General features: G+C 47.8%; 1 protein-coding gene across 3 annotated transcripts in view; it reads left to right on the top strand.

The window, feature by feature from the left end:
* Trim2 (tripartite motif-containing 2) overlaps positions 1–13,938 on the top strand; it is a 151,540-nt gene that overhangs the window by 33,698 nt on the left and 103,904 nt on the right. For 2 of the 3 annotated variants that reach the window (XM_063282118.1, XM_039102642.2), the window contains exon 1: positions 3,035–3,180. The exons of the other annotated variant lie outside the window; for it this stretch is intronic. In XM_063282118.1, coding sequence (XP_063138188.1) covers positions 3,151–3,180 — 30 coding nt within the window. In that variant the 5' untranslated portion in view covers positions 3,035–3,150. Of the gene's footprint in view, positions 1–3,034; positions 3,181–13,938 lie in introns of those variants that run through there. 3 annotated transcript variants of the gene reach the window in all.

The raw sequence follows: 13,938 nt of genomic DNA, 5'->3' as shown, positions 1-13,938 counted from the left end.
ATTCACACATACATATTCACACTAAAACACACACACAACTCATTCACACTCACATACACACACACTCAACTCACATATGCACATATTCACACTAACATACTAACACAACTCTCTCTCATACACACCACACACACACACACACACACACACACACACACACACACACACGTTCCACAGAGAAAATGGGAAATAGAACCAGAAACAGAGAAATTCATGTCTAGTAGAGTCCACAAATGAGAGAAAATATGTGGTATCCATCTTCCTTAGCATCCACCCCCAGCACCACACCCACAGCACTGGAGCTGAAGTGCAGAGCCTGCTGAAGGATTAGACTTTGGCCATTTCAGCTTTAGAGATCCTGCCCACAAGCTCTTCTTCCCTCTGTTTGTGGAGGCCTCCCCTGAGAAACATGAGAAGCCAAAGGTTATGGTACAGGTCTGGCCTTTGACCTCCCTCCCCAGGAGGCCTGATGATAATGCTTGACACTGTCTGCTTTGCTCTGAGAAATGCCATGAGCAGAACCAACTTGTGAGAGGAAACGGTCGATTTCATACTACACTCTCCAGGTCAGTCCATCACTGAGGGAAGTCAGAGCAGGAGCTCAGGGAAGGAACCTGGAACAGAGATCATGGAGGAGTGTTGCTCACTGACTCATTTCCCCTGAGTCAAGCTCAGCTAGCCTTCTTCCACAACCCAGGACCCAGAGGAGGCACAGCCCACAATGAGTTAAACCTTCCCACATCAATTAGCAATCAAGTCCCTTACCCACGGATGTGGCAGCTGGCTAGTCTGATTTGGACAATCGAAGCTTCCCCTTTCCCGGTGATTCTTGGCTATGTAAGTTGGCAATGAAATCTGACCAGGACCCAGAGCTGCATGGACATTATGCTTTTAGTATGAGGCACCTGTCACAAGCTCGCACGTTGAGTGCTTGACCCCAACTATTGGCGCTATCTTGTGAGAATGAGCCTAGCCAGGGTCAAATTTTGAAGGTTGTATCCAGTCCCTGGTCCTTTCCTCTCTTTGTGCTTCCCATACACCATGAGGTAAGCAGCCGTGTGTTCCTGTCACTTTGATGCTCTTCCACACATGACTCAGTCCAAGGAGCCAAGTAACAGTGGACTGACTCTTCTAAAACCATGAGGCAAAATAAAAACGTCTGTAAATCGTTAATGTCCAGTACTTTGTCACAGCAATGAGAAAGCTAGCAAAATAGCCTGACTGGGACACTTGCCTGGAGCCTTGCTCAGAAACTTCTGGGTTTATCAGTGATTCCCCAGAACTTCTGACCCCTTGGCCTACAGCTGAGGCCTTCCTTCATCACCAAAGACCATGAGTAACGGCTGAAGAGCAGAGAACTGTACCCGGATGGGAGCCAAGCACTACTCAAAGGTGCTAGGAAGCCTTTGTTTCAATGTAAGGAGCCCGGGCTACCTCTCCGGCTCCTGTCTTTGGGTTAAGCAGAGGAACTGTAGGTTACATGTGCTGTAGGCCACCAGAGACTCTCAGTATCCGTCTTGACACCAGGAATGGTGGATTACACTGTGCAGTGAAAGAGGAAGAGAGCTGTACCGGGGAACTGTCCACTCTGACGAGGCTTGTTCCTTGACTGGACAAGAGTAGTCCTCCACAACGCCCTTTCCTCTTTCTCCCAGGCAAATGCCTGCTGATGTTCCCTCAGAGAAGTACTTGGCTCCTTCATGAGCCCCACATGAGGCCCATCTCCTTCCTTGAAGTTTCTAACACCCTTCAGCCCCTGACCTCAGAAGACCGTGAGGTTAGGGACTCTCAGCTCGATGAGCTGCCAGCCCTGAGCTGCTGCTCCCATTATAGGGACTTCAGCCTCTGTGGGAAGACAGGACACACAGGAGGACCTTCTGCAATGCACAGTAGGGTTTTGGGGCTCCATGTTATCCAGAGCTTGATCCTGTCCCTCAGGAGACTTGGGACTTCCAAGATGATCTCTACTGGGTCCAGCCTCCCGCTGAGCTGATAGGTACTGAGGGTAAGGGAGATTTTGTTCAGCCCCACCCCCCCCACCTTGTCTTACAGCAACCAGGCCTTCCTAGATATTAGCAGCAGCGCTGGAGGGCTCCCGCAGTGATCTGAGCTCTGCTGCAACAGCGGGGGCTGGAGAGACTCTGAATCACAGCACCAGGTTGCCACGAGATAGCCCAGTGCAGGTTGATAGCCCACTATAAAGTGCAGTCAGAGACTGGGCTTCTGTAAACAGAAAACAAGCTCAGAGGGATTCCCGAGCATGATAGGAGAGGCTTTCTCCTTCCTCTGCCCCACTTCTACTTTGACTTTGGGTGGGGGCGAGGACCCGGTACCAGCAGCTGTGTTTGGAGAGCAGTCTAGTTCCCTTTCCTGATTGGTCCCATTTTACAACTCTGATTTCGGATGTGGACTGGACCACAAAGACCACAGCACAGTGGTCTCTAGATAGTAGGACACATATTTACTAGAGGAGAAAGGCTCAAGAGTCGAACTCTTGATGATAATCCAGCCCCCAACTGACTCCTGGCTCCTGCCTGCTTAGGGGGTGATTATAGCTTGAGCTTTCTTCTGGGTACTTGGAAATTGAGACCCAGGACACCAGTGTATCACAAAGTGGACACAGGAGGCATTGAGAGCATTGAGACTAGGAAAAGCAGAGGGCAATACATCAAGTAGGTGGGTTGGAGGGAGAAGCTTTGACTTGAAGGGAGCTCGGCCCCCCTCCCCCACCCCCCACCCTCGCAATGTGCATTCTGAAGTAAGGAATAGGGACCTGAGATTTCAGAGTGGGATTCAAGCTTGTGTCATACTTGAGGGGATTAGGCATGGCCTGTGAAGATAGTTGTTCAAGAAAAGGTCAGAAGCAAAGAGAACCTCAATTAAAAAAAAAAAAAAAAAAGGCATTGCCCTTCCTGCTCAGTGTTCCCTGCTTCTGGGTGAAACACAATATCTTAAGCAAACAGAGCTCAAAGAGGCTGATCATTGGCTCCCATTGTCCCTTGATACCACAGCCCCTCCCTCCCTCCCCTTGGTCTGTGCTGACAAGCTGTTTATAGTTTTTGTAAGGGCCACCCTTTAACTCATGGGCTCACTTGTCTGAGGGCTAAAGGGAGCTGAGTTCCTCGTGCTGAGGAGGCTGGGCTGTCTCTGATGCCCAGCAGTGGCCGTTATGGAACCCAGGTAAGAACTTCTGTATTTGTGGTGAGTCTTTCTCTGGGCTGGCTGGTCAGTTCATCTTGGGCACGGAGGGGAACAAGCTATGTCTAATCCGGTTGCTAACTTTTTAGCTCTTGTCTGCAAAGGCAGAAGGAGTGGAGACAAGTATCTGAGATCTGTCCAGGAAGTTTTACACGGGACTGGTCCACCCAGGTGAGGAAGGAGAGAGAAAGCAGCATGGGGCTGAGCTGAAGACTTTCCCATCCCCACCGACACCCACACCCCACACCCCCTCTCCCACTCCCCATGCTGCCGGGCTCAGCCATTCACTTATCCAGTGCCGCTCTTCACAGCTTATGTCTGCCACAGTGGGGTTTCTGTACCTTGTGTATCCAGGGTCGACCCCCTTTGGGAGATCTAATATATTTTAGTATTTTCAAAGGGAAGGGGTAGTGGACTTGTCATAAACAGCCATTCAGAAATGTGGGAATGGTTGAGAGCCAGCAAGCTGCCGTAAAGTTTAACTGCCCCATAAAACTGCTCAAAGGGTAGTGGAGTAAGGAACAGCCTTGGGCGAATAGAGAGTTTGTCCTTGATTACTGGAGTGAAAAGGCTGGGGCGTGGCGGAGTGGGCTGCTTTCTGCCCCACCCCCATCCCCTCTGATGGTTCAGAGGATATTGTGAGGTGGGGGAGTCCGCTGGGGTTTGGGCAGCCATCTGCTCTCTATACTTTGTGGTTCCTGGTTCTGGTTTCTGGGGATGTCTGTCAGTCTGGTTTCCTCATCTTAGCCCATTTGGCAGTAGACACCTGTCCCAACAAGAATTGATGAGGGCAGGAGAGTGACGGCTGCAGGGCACCCTAGGTAGACTGTCCTAGAAACCGCTTTAGAAAACCCCCCTACTGCTGAGCAAAAGGACTGCCCCGGACAGCTTTGATCAGACATTTGTGTCTGAGGAGCCCGGTGGTGCGGGAACTTACTGTGTATTTGGTGTGGATAGCGGTCTGATGAACTGTAGAAGTGAGGCTGGTAGTCACGGTCGGTTTGCTCCCAAATCTCGGACTCCTCCCCATCCTCAGGAATTGTATGTTACCTGGATACAGTGCCTTTGAAGTGTCATCCTTCTGGGGAGTTAGATGAGAATGCAAAAGTAAGTCCTCAAGCCAATTTGGACCGAAAGCAGCATGGTGTTTGGTTCACGGTATGAAAGCACAAAGCAGTTTGCAAGCAAGGCCAGGCTCCTTATGCAGTGGTCAGGAGTAGGAGTCAGGGGAAGAAGGGGGTTAGGGGTGGGAGCGAAGTTGCTCCTTGGAGTAGGCTAGTAAAGGAAAGAAAATGAGTTTCAGATTGCCCAGAGCGGGACCAGTGCAAAAGGGAGGAGTGGGTGTCACCTGCCTTCCAGCCCCACTCTGCAAATTCAGTCTGTTGGGGGCACTGCATCCCCACACTCCTACAGGACTAGATAGCTTCTGATTTCTGAAAGCAAAGTTCTGCAAATTGCCTCACCCCAGGAGCTAACCGCATTCCTGGTTGTTGTGTCTTTTGCTACTGACATCAGCTGTCCCAGCCACCTGAAAAGGTTTGGTGACTAACCATGTAACTGCCTGACTTTGTGCTAACTTGGAACTTCTGCGGCTCTTACCCGCAAGTTCAGTGAGTTGTTAAAGAAGGCTGCGGAACTCGGGGAAACGCCTTTGATGTCTGCCGGCGTGAAGGATGCAACGGAGAATGTGAGTGCAGCCACGCGCAAAGATTCATGGGATAGAGGTGGGGTACGGAAGGCGTCCACCCGGCACCTTCACCTGTTCAGCAGATGTACTGGGACTGTTGTTGTTATTGGTCGCTTTGTTTTGTTGTGTGGGGACTTCATTGCACAGTTTCAATTGGTTAGGTTATTGCCACTGGGGACTGAATCCATCTCCAGAAACGTCCTGCCTCCTGGAGGTTGGCACTGGTGCTGCAGCAGGAGAATGGCTCTCCTGACAATCAGACCCTTCCCAAGGGATGCCCTCGGCCTTTGTCTATCCCATGATCACACAGAGGTACTTTTTCATTTTGTACATGGCTTCAAGAACTGTTTGCCAAGAAACAGGGACAAGATATATATCTATAAATCTATATCTATATTCTAAGTCTCAGATCACACCTGTCTAAGGATTTATATGTCAGGCCATCTCTTACATATATTTGTATAAATTGCATAATGTCTCTATGCATTAGTCCCCAAGTCTACAGAATTTGGTTAGTCCTAAGAAGGGACAAGTCTTGGGGCTCAGCTCTGCACATTGGTGGGGTAGCCCCAGGAGGATGAGGGTTCCAGAGCACGAGGCTAAGAGCAAGAGCTTTGATGTAGGCTCATCCTGATCAACTCTTCCGTTTGCTGGTTTATTTGTGTAATATTAGCAAGTCATCTACTTTTCTAGCGTTCCTGACTGGGCCATTGGGAGGTTTGAATGTGTCCAGAAGTAAGAAGTCTGCTGTGTACTGCTCAGCACAACACAGAAACCCTGTGATAAACTCATCCATCTCCCAACTACAAGCATTCAGTGATAGGCATAACCTATAGTGCTATAGAGAGATCATCTTGTACATTGTATGGATGCTTAGTCTGTCAACTAAAAAGTCTCTGGCCTGTGGCTTAGTTAGGAAATGGAGATGAGACATCAGGAGGAGAAAGCATTCTGGGAGAGAAGGAGGGAGAAGGAGCCCGAAGAGAGGTAAGAAAGACATGTGGACGGTTGATACCCGGACACAGGTTAAAATTAAAGGATAGCTTTAGTTATGATCTAGTCAGAGTAGACCTAACCATATGGCAAGTTATTTATAAATATAATTTGAGTCTGAGTCTTATTTCTGGGAGCATGGGCCTGGGAGGCAGATTCAGCTTTAACTACAACAGAGTGCATCCCAAGTTTACTTGAAAATTCTTGAGAGAGGAACTAGTCAGTCAACTGTACAGGGTCGTGTTCCAGTCTGTAAACCACGCTGGCTGGCTGGTGACTTTGAATGAAATGTGTTCCTCGAGCCACTGTCATCTGACCTGTCTGTGAGACAATGTCTTCAGTTTTCTAACTCTTGGTCCATGGGTAGATCTGGAGAATCTAGCATATACCCCAGAGTTGAACTTAATCTCAGGTGTCCAGTTTCTACTGATGATGAGGTGTCCTGGGAAGTCCCTTACTCCGTCCAGATCCCTCACATTCCTCACCATCACAGGGTGCCCCTCCTGGGGCTATTTGAGGACTGGAAAGATAGGAAACAGAAATGCCTTCAAAATGCATGTCCTGGGGTTCTTCCTGTACCTTCCTCCATGAAGCATGCCCCCATTGTGATGGAACTTTCTAGAATTTGTTTCAGAAGTTTCCCACAAAGAATAGGCTGAAATTGTTTCTGAGTACAGAAGCCGTATCCTACAGGATCAGGGTGGAAGCCAGGAGCCACTCAAGGACAGAGGATGAAAAGTGAAGGCCACACCCACACCACAGAAAAGCAACCCTTTAGAAAACCCAGCCTCAGCCCCCTCCTAAGATAGACAAGAGCAGTCATTTCTTCATTAGGCCCTTTCTGTAGAAAACCCTAAGAAAATGGAGGCCCCAAAGCCAAGGGTCTAATACAGTGGGGTCAAGAAAAATGGCGGGCAGTCCCTTTCATCTAAAGAACACACAGCCTGCTGACCTTTGTGCTCCTGGGGCCTTCTTACTGGAGCAATGGGAGGAGTCACAATTTGGTATGTATTCTTAGTCCCTGTACTTTGGAGTTTACTGCTGTCTTTAACTTTCAAACTAGTCTAAATACACCTTCACCCACACTCAGTAAAAACCGGTTTTTTTTTTTTTCATCCAGGGACATTAAAGGGACTCAACAAAAAGACAGAAAGGAAATCAGACACCTTCCCGAGGAGCCTGTAGACATCTTTCACCCCGAGCCACCCTCTGGGAGCACATCCTATCTCACCTCTGCCCTCCCAGCCTTTCAAGGACCTAATTACCACAGAGTTTCCCTCGGTCTCCACTGCAATTCCCAGCACTGTGGTTGACAAGCCGAGATGCAGGAACAGCACATCCCACAGCCTGCAGCCCAGCCTCATGCCGTTGACTCTAGAAACCACAGGGAATCCAAAGGCCATATCTGACATCACACACACACACACACACACACACACACACACACACACACACACACCCGTGCCTCTTGATAACAGCACAGGAGCCATCTCCAAGAAGGATATTTATTCTTTGCAGGTATGTGGAAGACCTTGGAGTCCATGGCCCCACAAAGCCAGTCTGTAATCCTGTTACTCCCACGGGGGCAGTTGCCAGTGTGTGACCCTTGATATAGCAGATGCCCTGCCAAGAATCTCCAAGGACAGATTCTTACGGGAAGTCTTGCCTTTTAATTCTCCCCTCTTCCCAGAAGAGTGGAATAGAGACTTTTCTGTTTTGTTTAGTTGTTTGTGCTCAGGTGTCACATGGGGTGTTGGGGTGTCCTGCATGCCAGGTCACCCTGTTCCACTAAGTCACATTCACTTCTCCAAACCTACAACTAAACTGAACTTTAAAGCTGTTAATTAGCTCAGAACAATGTGTCATAAGGCCACTTTCATGCTTCCCAAACTAGTTTAGTTTGCATATCCCTGCTCCCACATCTTTGTGTCTCTGTCTCTGTGTCTCTGTCTCTCTCTCTGTCTCTCTGTCTCTCTGTCTCTGCATCTCTCTCTCTCTCTCTCTCTCACACACACACACACACACACACACAGATGCTGTAGGTGGAGAACATTGGTGCTGTAGGCAAAGGACATGCTGCAGGGGGAGGACAGCTGAGCTGCAGGTGGGGACAGTATTGATGCTGCAGGTAGAGGACAGCATTGATGCTCATGTGGGGACAGCACTGATGCTGTAGGTGGAGGACAGCATTGATGCTGCAGGTGGAGGACAGCATTGATGCTCATGTGGGGACAGCATTGATGCTGCAGGTAAAGGAGAGCATTAATGTGCATGTGGAGTACAGAACTGATGCCGCAGGTAGCAGACAGCACTGATCCTGTGGGTGGAGGGAGCATACACTGACTTTTCTGTACACCCATATCTATTGTAATTTTTCTTTCTTTTTTTTTTTTTTTTTTTCGGAGCTGGGGACCGAACCCAGGGCCTTGTGCTTGCTAGGAAAGCGCTCTACCACTGAGCTAAATCCCCAGCCCCGTAATTTTTCTTTCTAATGAGGCACAACAAACAGTGAACAATAGTGAATCCCAAGGAGCACTTACAGGAGTAAGCAATAGGGTGGACATTCCACCTACAGGCTGCTAACTTCTAGAATGTCCCATTTTATGACCTTAGATCACAGCTAACCGGGGTTTCCTGAAATCAAGGGAGGTTTAAGACTGTGGTTAAAGTGATCCTCGAACAAGGGCTTCAAGGAAAATGTGTGTGGCCTCTGCCTGCTCCAGAAACCCAGTGAAATCTGTTCTATTCTCTCTTGTGGTCCCAGGTGCTTTCCAGAAAGCTGGAAATTGAATTTCCCGAGTGCCCAGACTAGCCCAGTCCTTTCAATGTCACCAACCCTTGGGGCTGGGGATTTAGCTCAGTGGTAGAGCGCTTACCTAGGAAGCGCAAGGCCCTGGGTTCGGTCCCCAGCTCCGAGAAAAAAAAAAAAAAAAGAACCAACCCTTGAGTTCTTCCTCTGGAGCCAAGGAAACAGAATGAGGGCTGTGAGCTTTATGGTTCTTGCCAGATCTTAGAGCACAGACTCGTCCCTGGACACAGCTCTTTTCTTGTGTCTGTCCTTTGAACAAGAAATAGCAGCTATTACTATTTTCTTAGAAATGAAAGTTCTTTCAATCCATCCTCAGCTTGGATAGCTGTTGTATCTCTGAATCTTTTCTGTGTTCTGGGCACACTGGGGACATAACATAAATATTAATTACTCCTGGTACATTACCAACATAAAATGGAAAGACCCCTATAAGGCAGCAGTGACCCCAGAAGTCCCAGAAGCCGTGTTGGCTATGTGACGAGGACAGATAATGGCAAGACATTAAAAAGCAGCTGTCTTCCCACACTCAGCACTTGCAATAAACCAAGGATGCCATTGTCTGAGCTCACTGAGGCTGGGAGAAAGCCAGGAGTGGAGCAAGGGCAGGCATCCCTGCCTTCCACATGGGCGTTCTGAGAATACTGGTCTCTGGTGGGAGCCTCCTTTTCTGCTTATAGACCACACCAACTATGGGCTCTGAGCTGTGCACGGATCTAGTGCTATCTCAAGCTTCTGGGTGTGGTTTTTGAGGGCAAAGTCCTTGAGGAAGGAAGAGCTAGTGATAGTGAGGGGAACTGAAGTCAGTAGCACAGGGTAAGCAGAAGGGTTGGTAACCTGCAACCCCGGTCCTCTAAAAATTGAGGTTAGTGGGTCAGAAAGGCATCTCAGTCTCCAACAGCCTACAAGCTACTTGTAAATCCTTTTCTGTAGCAACCACATCCAGCTTGTTCTCCCTCACCTAGTGTGTTAGGAGAAAGAGGTAACCTGGCAAGAAGAGTTGGGGTGGCAACTGGGGATTAAAACCACTGCAGCCCCCTCTCTTACTTGTTGCTACATTGGGTGCTTTTTGCTTGGAGGATGGCTCTTCCCCCACTTTATTGCAAGTAGGGCTACACTGATGCTGCCCATGATCACCTGTCCTGTTCCCTCACAGGGTGATTGTAGAATCCAGGTCCAGGCTGGTGTCTATTGTGTGTTCTGCTAACTAAAAGGGACCTTGGATTTTGTTCTGGTTTCTTGTTCCAAGGAATGTCCTTTCTCAGCTTCTGATTGGGAGAGCAGGCACTTGGGAGACAGGACCAGGCAGTCAGGCTGCAGATGGAGATGCTTACACTTCTTACACTCAGATCACTCCCAGCTCTGTTAGTCAACTTTCCATCACTGTAAGAAATATCCACATTAAATAGGCCTTCAAGTAAGAAAGCCTTATTTTGGCTCATGGTTTCAGACGTTTTAGACCGTGATTCTCTGACACTGTTGCTTTGGGCCTATGGTAAGCATGACTGAGGAAGACACGTGAGGTTGACCTATGATTTCCGGTCACACAAGAACATACATGTGCGCACACCTGCGTGTGAACACACACATACAGGACACGAACAGGCCTTTGGAGGCACACATAAAGTAATGAAGATGAGTTATCTACACAAGTAACTATTGCTGTCAGGACTTGCTATGTGTGTATGACTTCCCAAGAGGCTCCAGTCATCCAAGGCCAGTCAAAGTCTACAGTCTGGGTTTGGATTAAAGATAGGCTATAGACTGGGGAAAGAGAAGAAAGGCAAGCTTAGGAGGAACTAACATCACAAAAGCTGTGCGAGCTGAAACCGGAGGAGGCAGATGAAAATATGGAGTTTAATCAGGTAGCATAGGAGGGAGTCAGGGTCAAAGGCCACGGCTTAGAGAGTCAGTAGTCTCTAATGACCTGAGGCATACATGATGTCACTAATATATCACCTGGCTTTTCCTCCAATCTTCCAACAGATGACTTCTTTGAGCACTTGAACTCTCCCTCTCTCCATCAAGCCTTTCTCACTCCCTAGAGAATGGGCAGGCTGGGAGTCTAGTTCACTGTTCAAGCACTTACTCCAAAGGCTCACGGCTCCTGGGTTTCATTTCCAACACATACAGATACACATACATTCATGCATACATATACACACACATACATATATTCATGTATACATACATGCATATGCACATGCATACACACATATAACGCATACATACAGACACTCTGATGCATACACACATACACTCCTGCACACACACAAATACATGCATGCATGCACACACACATGTATACATATACTCATGCATACACATATGTAACTCATACATACAGACACTCAGATGCACACACACACACACACACACACACACACACACACACATGCACACACACATTTCCCGTGAGTCCTTAGAACAATTGCAGTGCCTCTTTCATGGAAAGGCTCATAGTTAACTGTGTACTTGAACTCTTTCCCCCATTAGTCATCTGACTCTTGATACAGGAAACAGTGTTGTCTCCTTCTGTGCCAAGACACTGTACATAACCTGTGTGCACAGCAAACCCTGGCTACCCCTGAGGCGGAAGGAACGGGCTCTTTCCAGCTGTCTCATGCACAAATCTTTTTGTCATTGTGACATTTTAGATACTAGGCAGACATAAGTAGGTGAAATTCAAGCTGTCTATAAAGAAGCAGGCTGCAGTCACTGAGCAGCGGTGTCAGGAAGCTGATCTACCAAAGAACTCCAGCAGGAAACAGTTTCACCTTGACCTTGCCATAGCCTTCTAATGTTAGTTACTTCATCCCAGGATTCTCAGAACATCCCTTCCCACTTCACAAACTTCCTCACTGATTCCCAAAAGAATTCCACCCTTCTGGTCCATTGAGTACCAGAGAGTCCTCTCAGGAGGCCTATTTATGTCAGCCAGCCTTCCAATGGAGGGTTAAGTACACAAGTACTGTTTGGAGTAAGAAGTAAGAGGAAGTGCCAGGCACAGTAGGACGTGTCTGAGTACCAGCTATTCAGGAGATGGAGGAGGATTGCTTGAGCCAGGGTGGGTTGGAGACAAAACTGGACAATAGAGTAACTCCTGCCTCCCTCCCCACACAATTACAAATGAAAAGCTGTGTGAGGAGGGTTGGGGCTGTAGCTCATGGTAGAGCACCTGCCTAGTGTGTGCAAGGCCCTGGCTTCTGTTGTCAGCACCTTGAGATAACATGTAAAGTCTTAAAGATATGTGTTCATTGTGCTCTAAGCTGTTTCAAAGCTTTGTGGATTGCACTGAAGATGATCCAGAAGTTACATGTGGTCTCGATCTCACAGCAGGGCCCAAGGGGCTTTGGCACTAAGACAGAAGGAAGGCATGGGGTGGGGAGGAGTCTAGAAGGAAAGGGGCAGTTGTTGACCTTCGGGCTTGGCATCAGGACCAAGTAAATAGAATTAAACGGGGAGGCTGTCATACCTGTGTCTGTGGTTGTGTTCACGGTAGCCACTGGCACTTAGAACCTGTGCCCAGGTAATACATGGTACATGATCGATTCATGTAGAATAGAAACACTTTAGGAAAAAAAATAGTACAAGTTTCCAAGTTTCCAGGCAGTGTTAAATAGAAGATGTGATCAGACAAGTTGGTGTGTGTGTGTGTGTGTGTGTGTGTGTGTGTGTGTGTGTGTGTAACCGAAATTTAATAAAACCTTTTGTATTATCTGGTCCTCTTTCTCACTGTTTGCACCCAAGGTGTCCCCTGCTCACCTACAATTTCCTCTCCATCCTCTGATGTAACTCTGCTCACAATGGGCGAATCTTTTTTTAAAAGATTTATTTATTTATTTATTTATTTATTTATTTATTTATTATATATCAGTATACTGTAGCTATCTTCAGACACACCAGAAAAGGGCACCAGATCTCATTACAGATGGTTGTGAGCCACCATGTGGTTGCTGGGGTTTGAACTCAGGACCTCTGGAAGAACAGTCAGTGCTCTTAACCACTGAGCCATCTCTCCAGCCCACAATGGGTGAATTTTATGAGTTCAATTGTTTTCTCCACATTCCTATGTCAAGGCCTTAACGCCTGTCCCCATACCTCAGAACGGGACATTTTATGGACAGAAGGTAATTTCCAATTATAAGACAGAAACAAAATGCTATTAGATTTTAGACTTCTCAAAAGGTCTGTGTGTTGAAGGCTTGTCCCCTACCCCCACCCCAGCCTGAGTGCTATTGTCAAGTGCAGGAGTGTGCAACTTTAGAGGCTGGGTCTAATAGAATGAGTTCAGTTGTGGGCAGCTGCCCTTGAAGGGAGTTTTGGAAGCACAGTCTATACATATCTCTTTCCTGGCCACCATAGGTAAACCGGTCCCCTTTGTCATGTCCCCAACATCATGTCTCACCCAGGCTTCCGTGGATCAACAGTGTGAAACAGAGCCAAGATAAACCTTCCCCTATTCTAAGTTGATTATTTTAGGCATCTTGATATCATGACAGAAAGCTGACTGACTCATGAGGACTGATGTAATTAGTGAAGTGCAGTAATTCTGGAGTAAGGTTGGCCCCTAACCTAATATGACTAGCATCTTACAAAAGAGGTGAGGGGCATCTGGTCACAGACCCACAAGGAGAGAGCCAGGGAAAATCAGTGCTACAATGCCACAAGCCACAAGGAGCCTACAATGGTCTCCAGCGGGCCCTCCCTGGAGCAAGCCCCTCCCCATCACATTGGCTGCAGACTCCGAGGCTGTCGGGCATTGCGTTTCTGTTATTTAATCCCCTCACTTCCAGGTATTTTGTTTTGGGAAATGCATCAAACCAATCCGAACCATTTTTCCCTGCTCTGTATTTACCCTCGATGTCTAACTCCACACCTGCCCAACCTGTCTTGCTTAGCCAGAAGGCCCCAAACGCCTCAGAAATCTGTGTGGTTGGTTTGCATTGTAACCATATTAAACTTCGGTGACCTGGTTCTGAACCCAACTCCTGGCTTCTCTGGGTCCTCTTTCATTTTCTGCTACTTTTCCTGCTACAGGAGGCACAGACCTCGAGGCAGCAGGCTATAACCTCTGTATGATATGTGTTCCTCTCCTGTATTGGGCATGATATCCTAGTTTCTCTCTTGCTGTCTTTGGAATCCTTCCTCTTCATTTCAAACTCACCTCCACTCCCTATCTAGGTTGGACTTGCCTTGTGAAATTATCCTTCTGCAGTGGGAATCTTATTATGTCACTTGCCAGCTCAAAATC

This window comes from Rattus norvegicus, chromosome 2, assembly GCF_036323735.1.
Source record: "Rattus norvegicus strain BN/NHsdMcwi chromosome 2, GRCr8, whole genome shotgun sequence".
In the NCBI taxonomy this organism is placed as follows: domain Eukaryota; kingdom Metazoa; phylum Chordata; class Mammalia; order Rodentia; family Muridae; genus Rattus; species Rattus norvegicus.
Note: the sequence above shows the minus strand (reverse complement) of the source record. Positions and strands in the feature narration are given on the sequence as shown.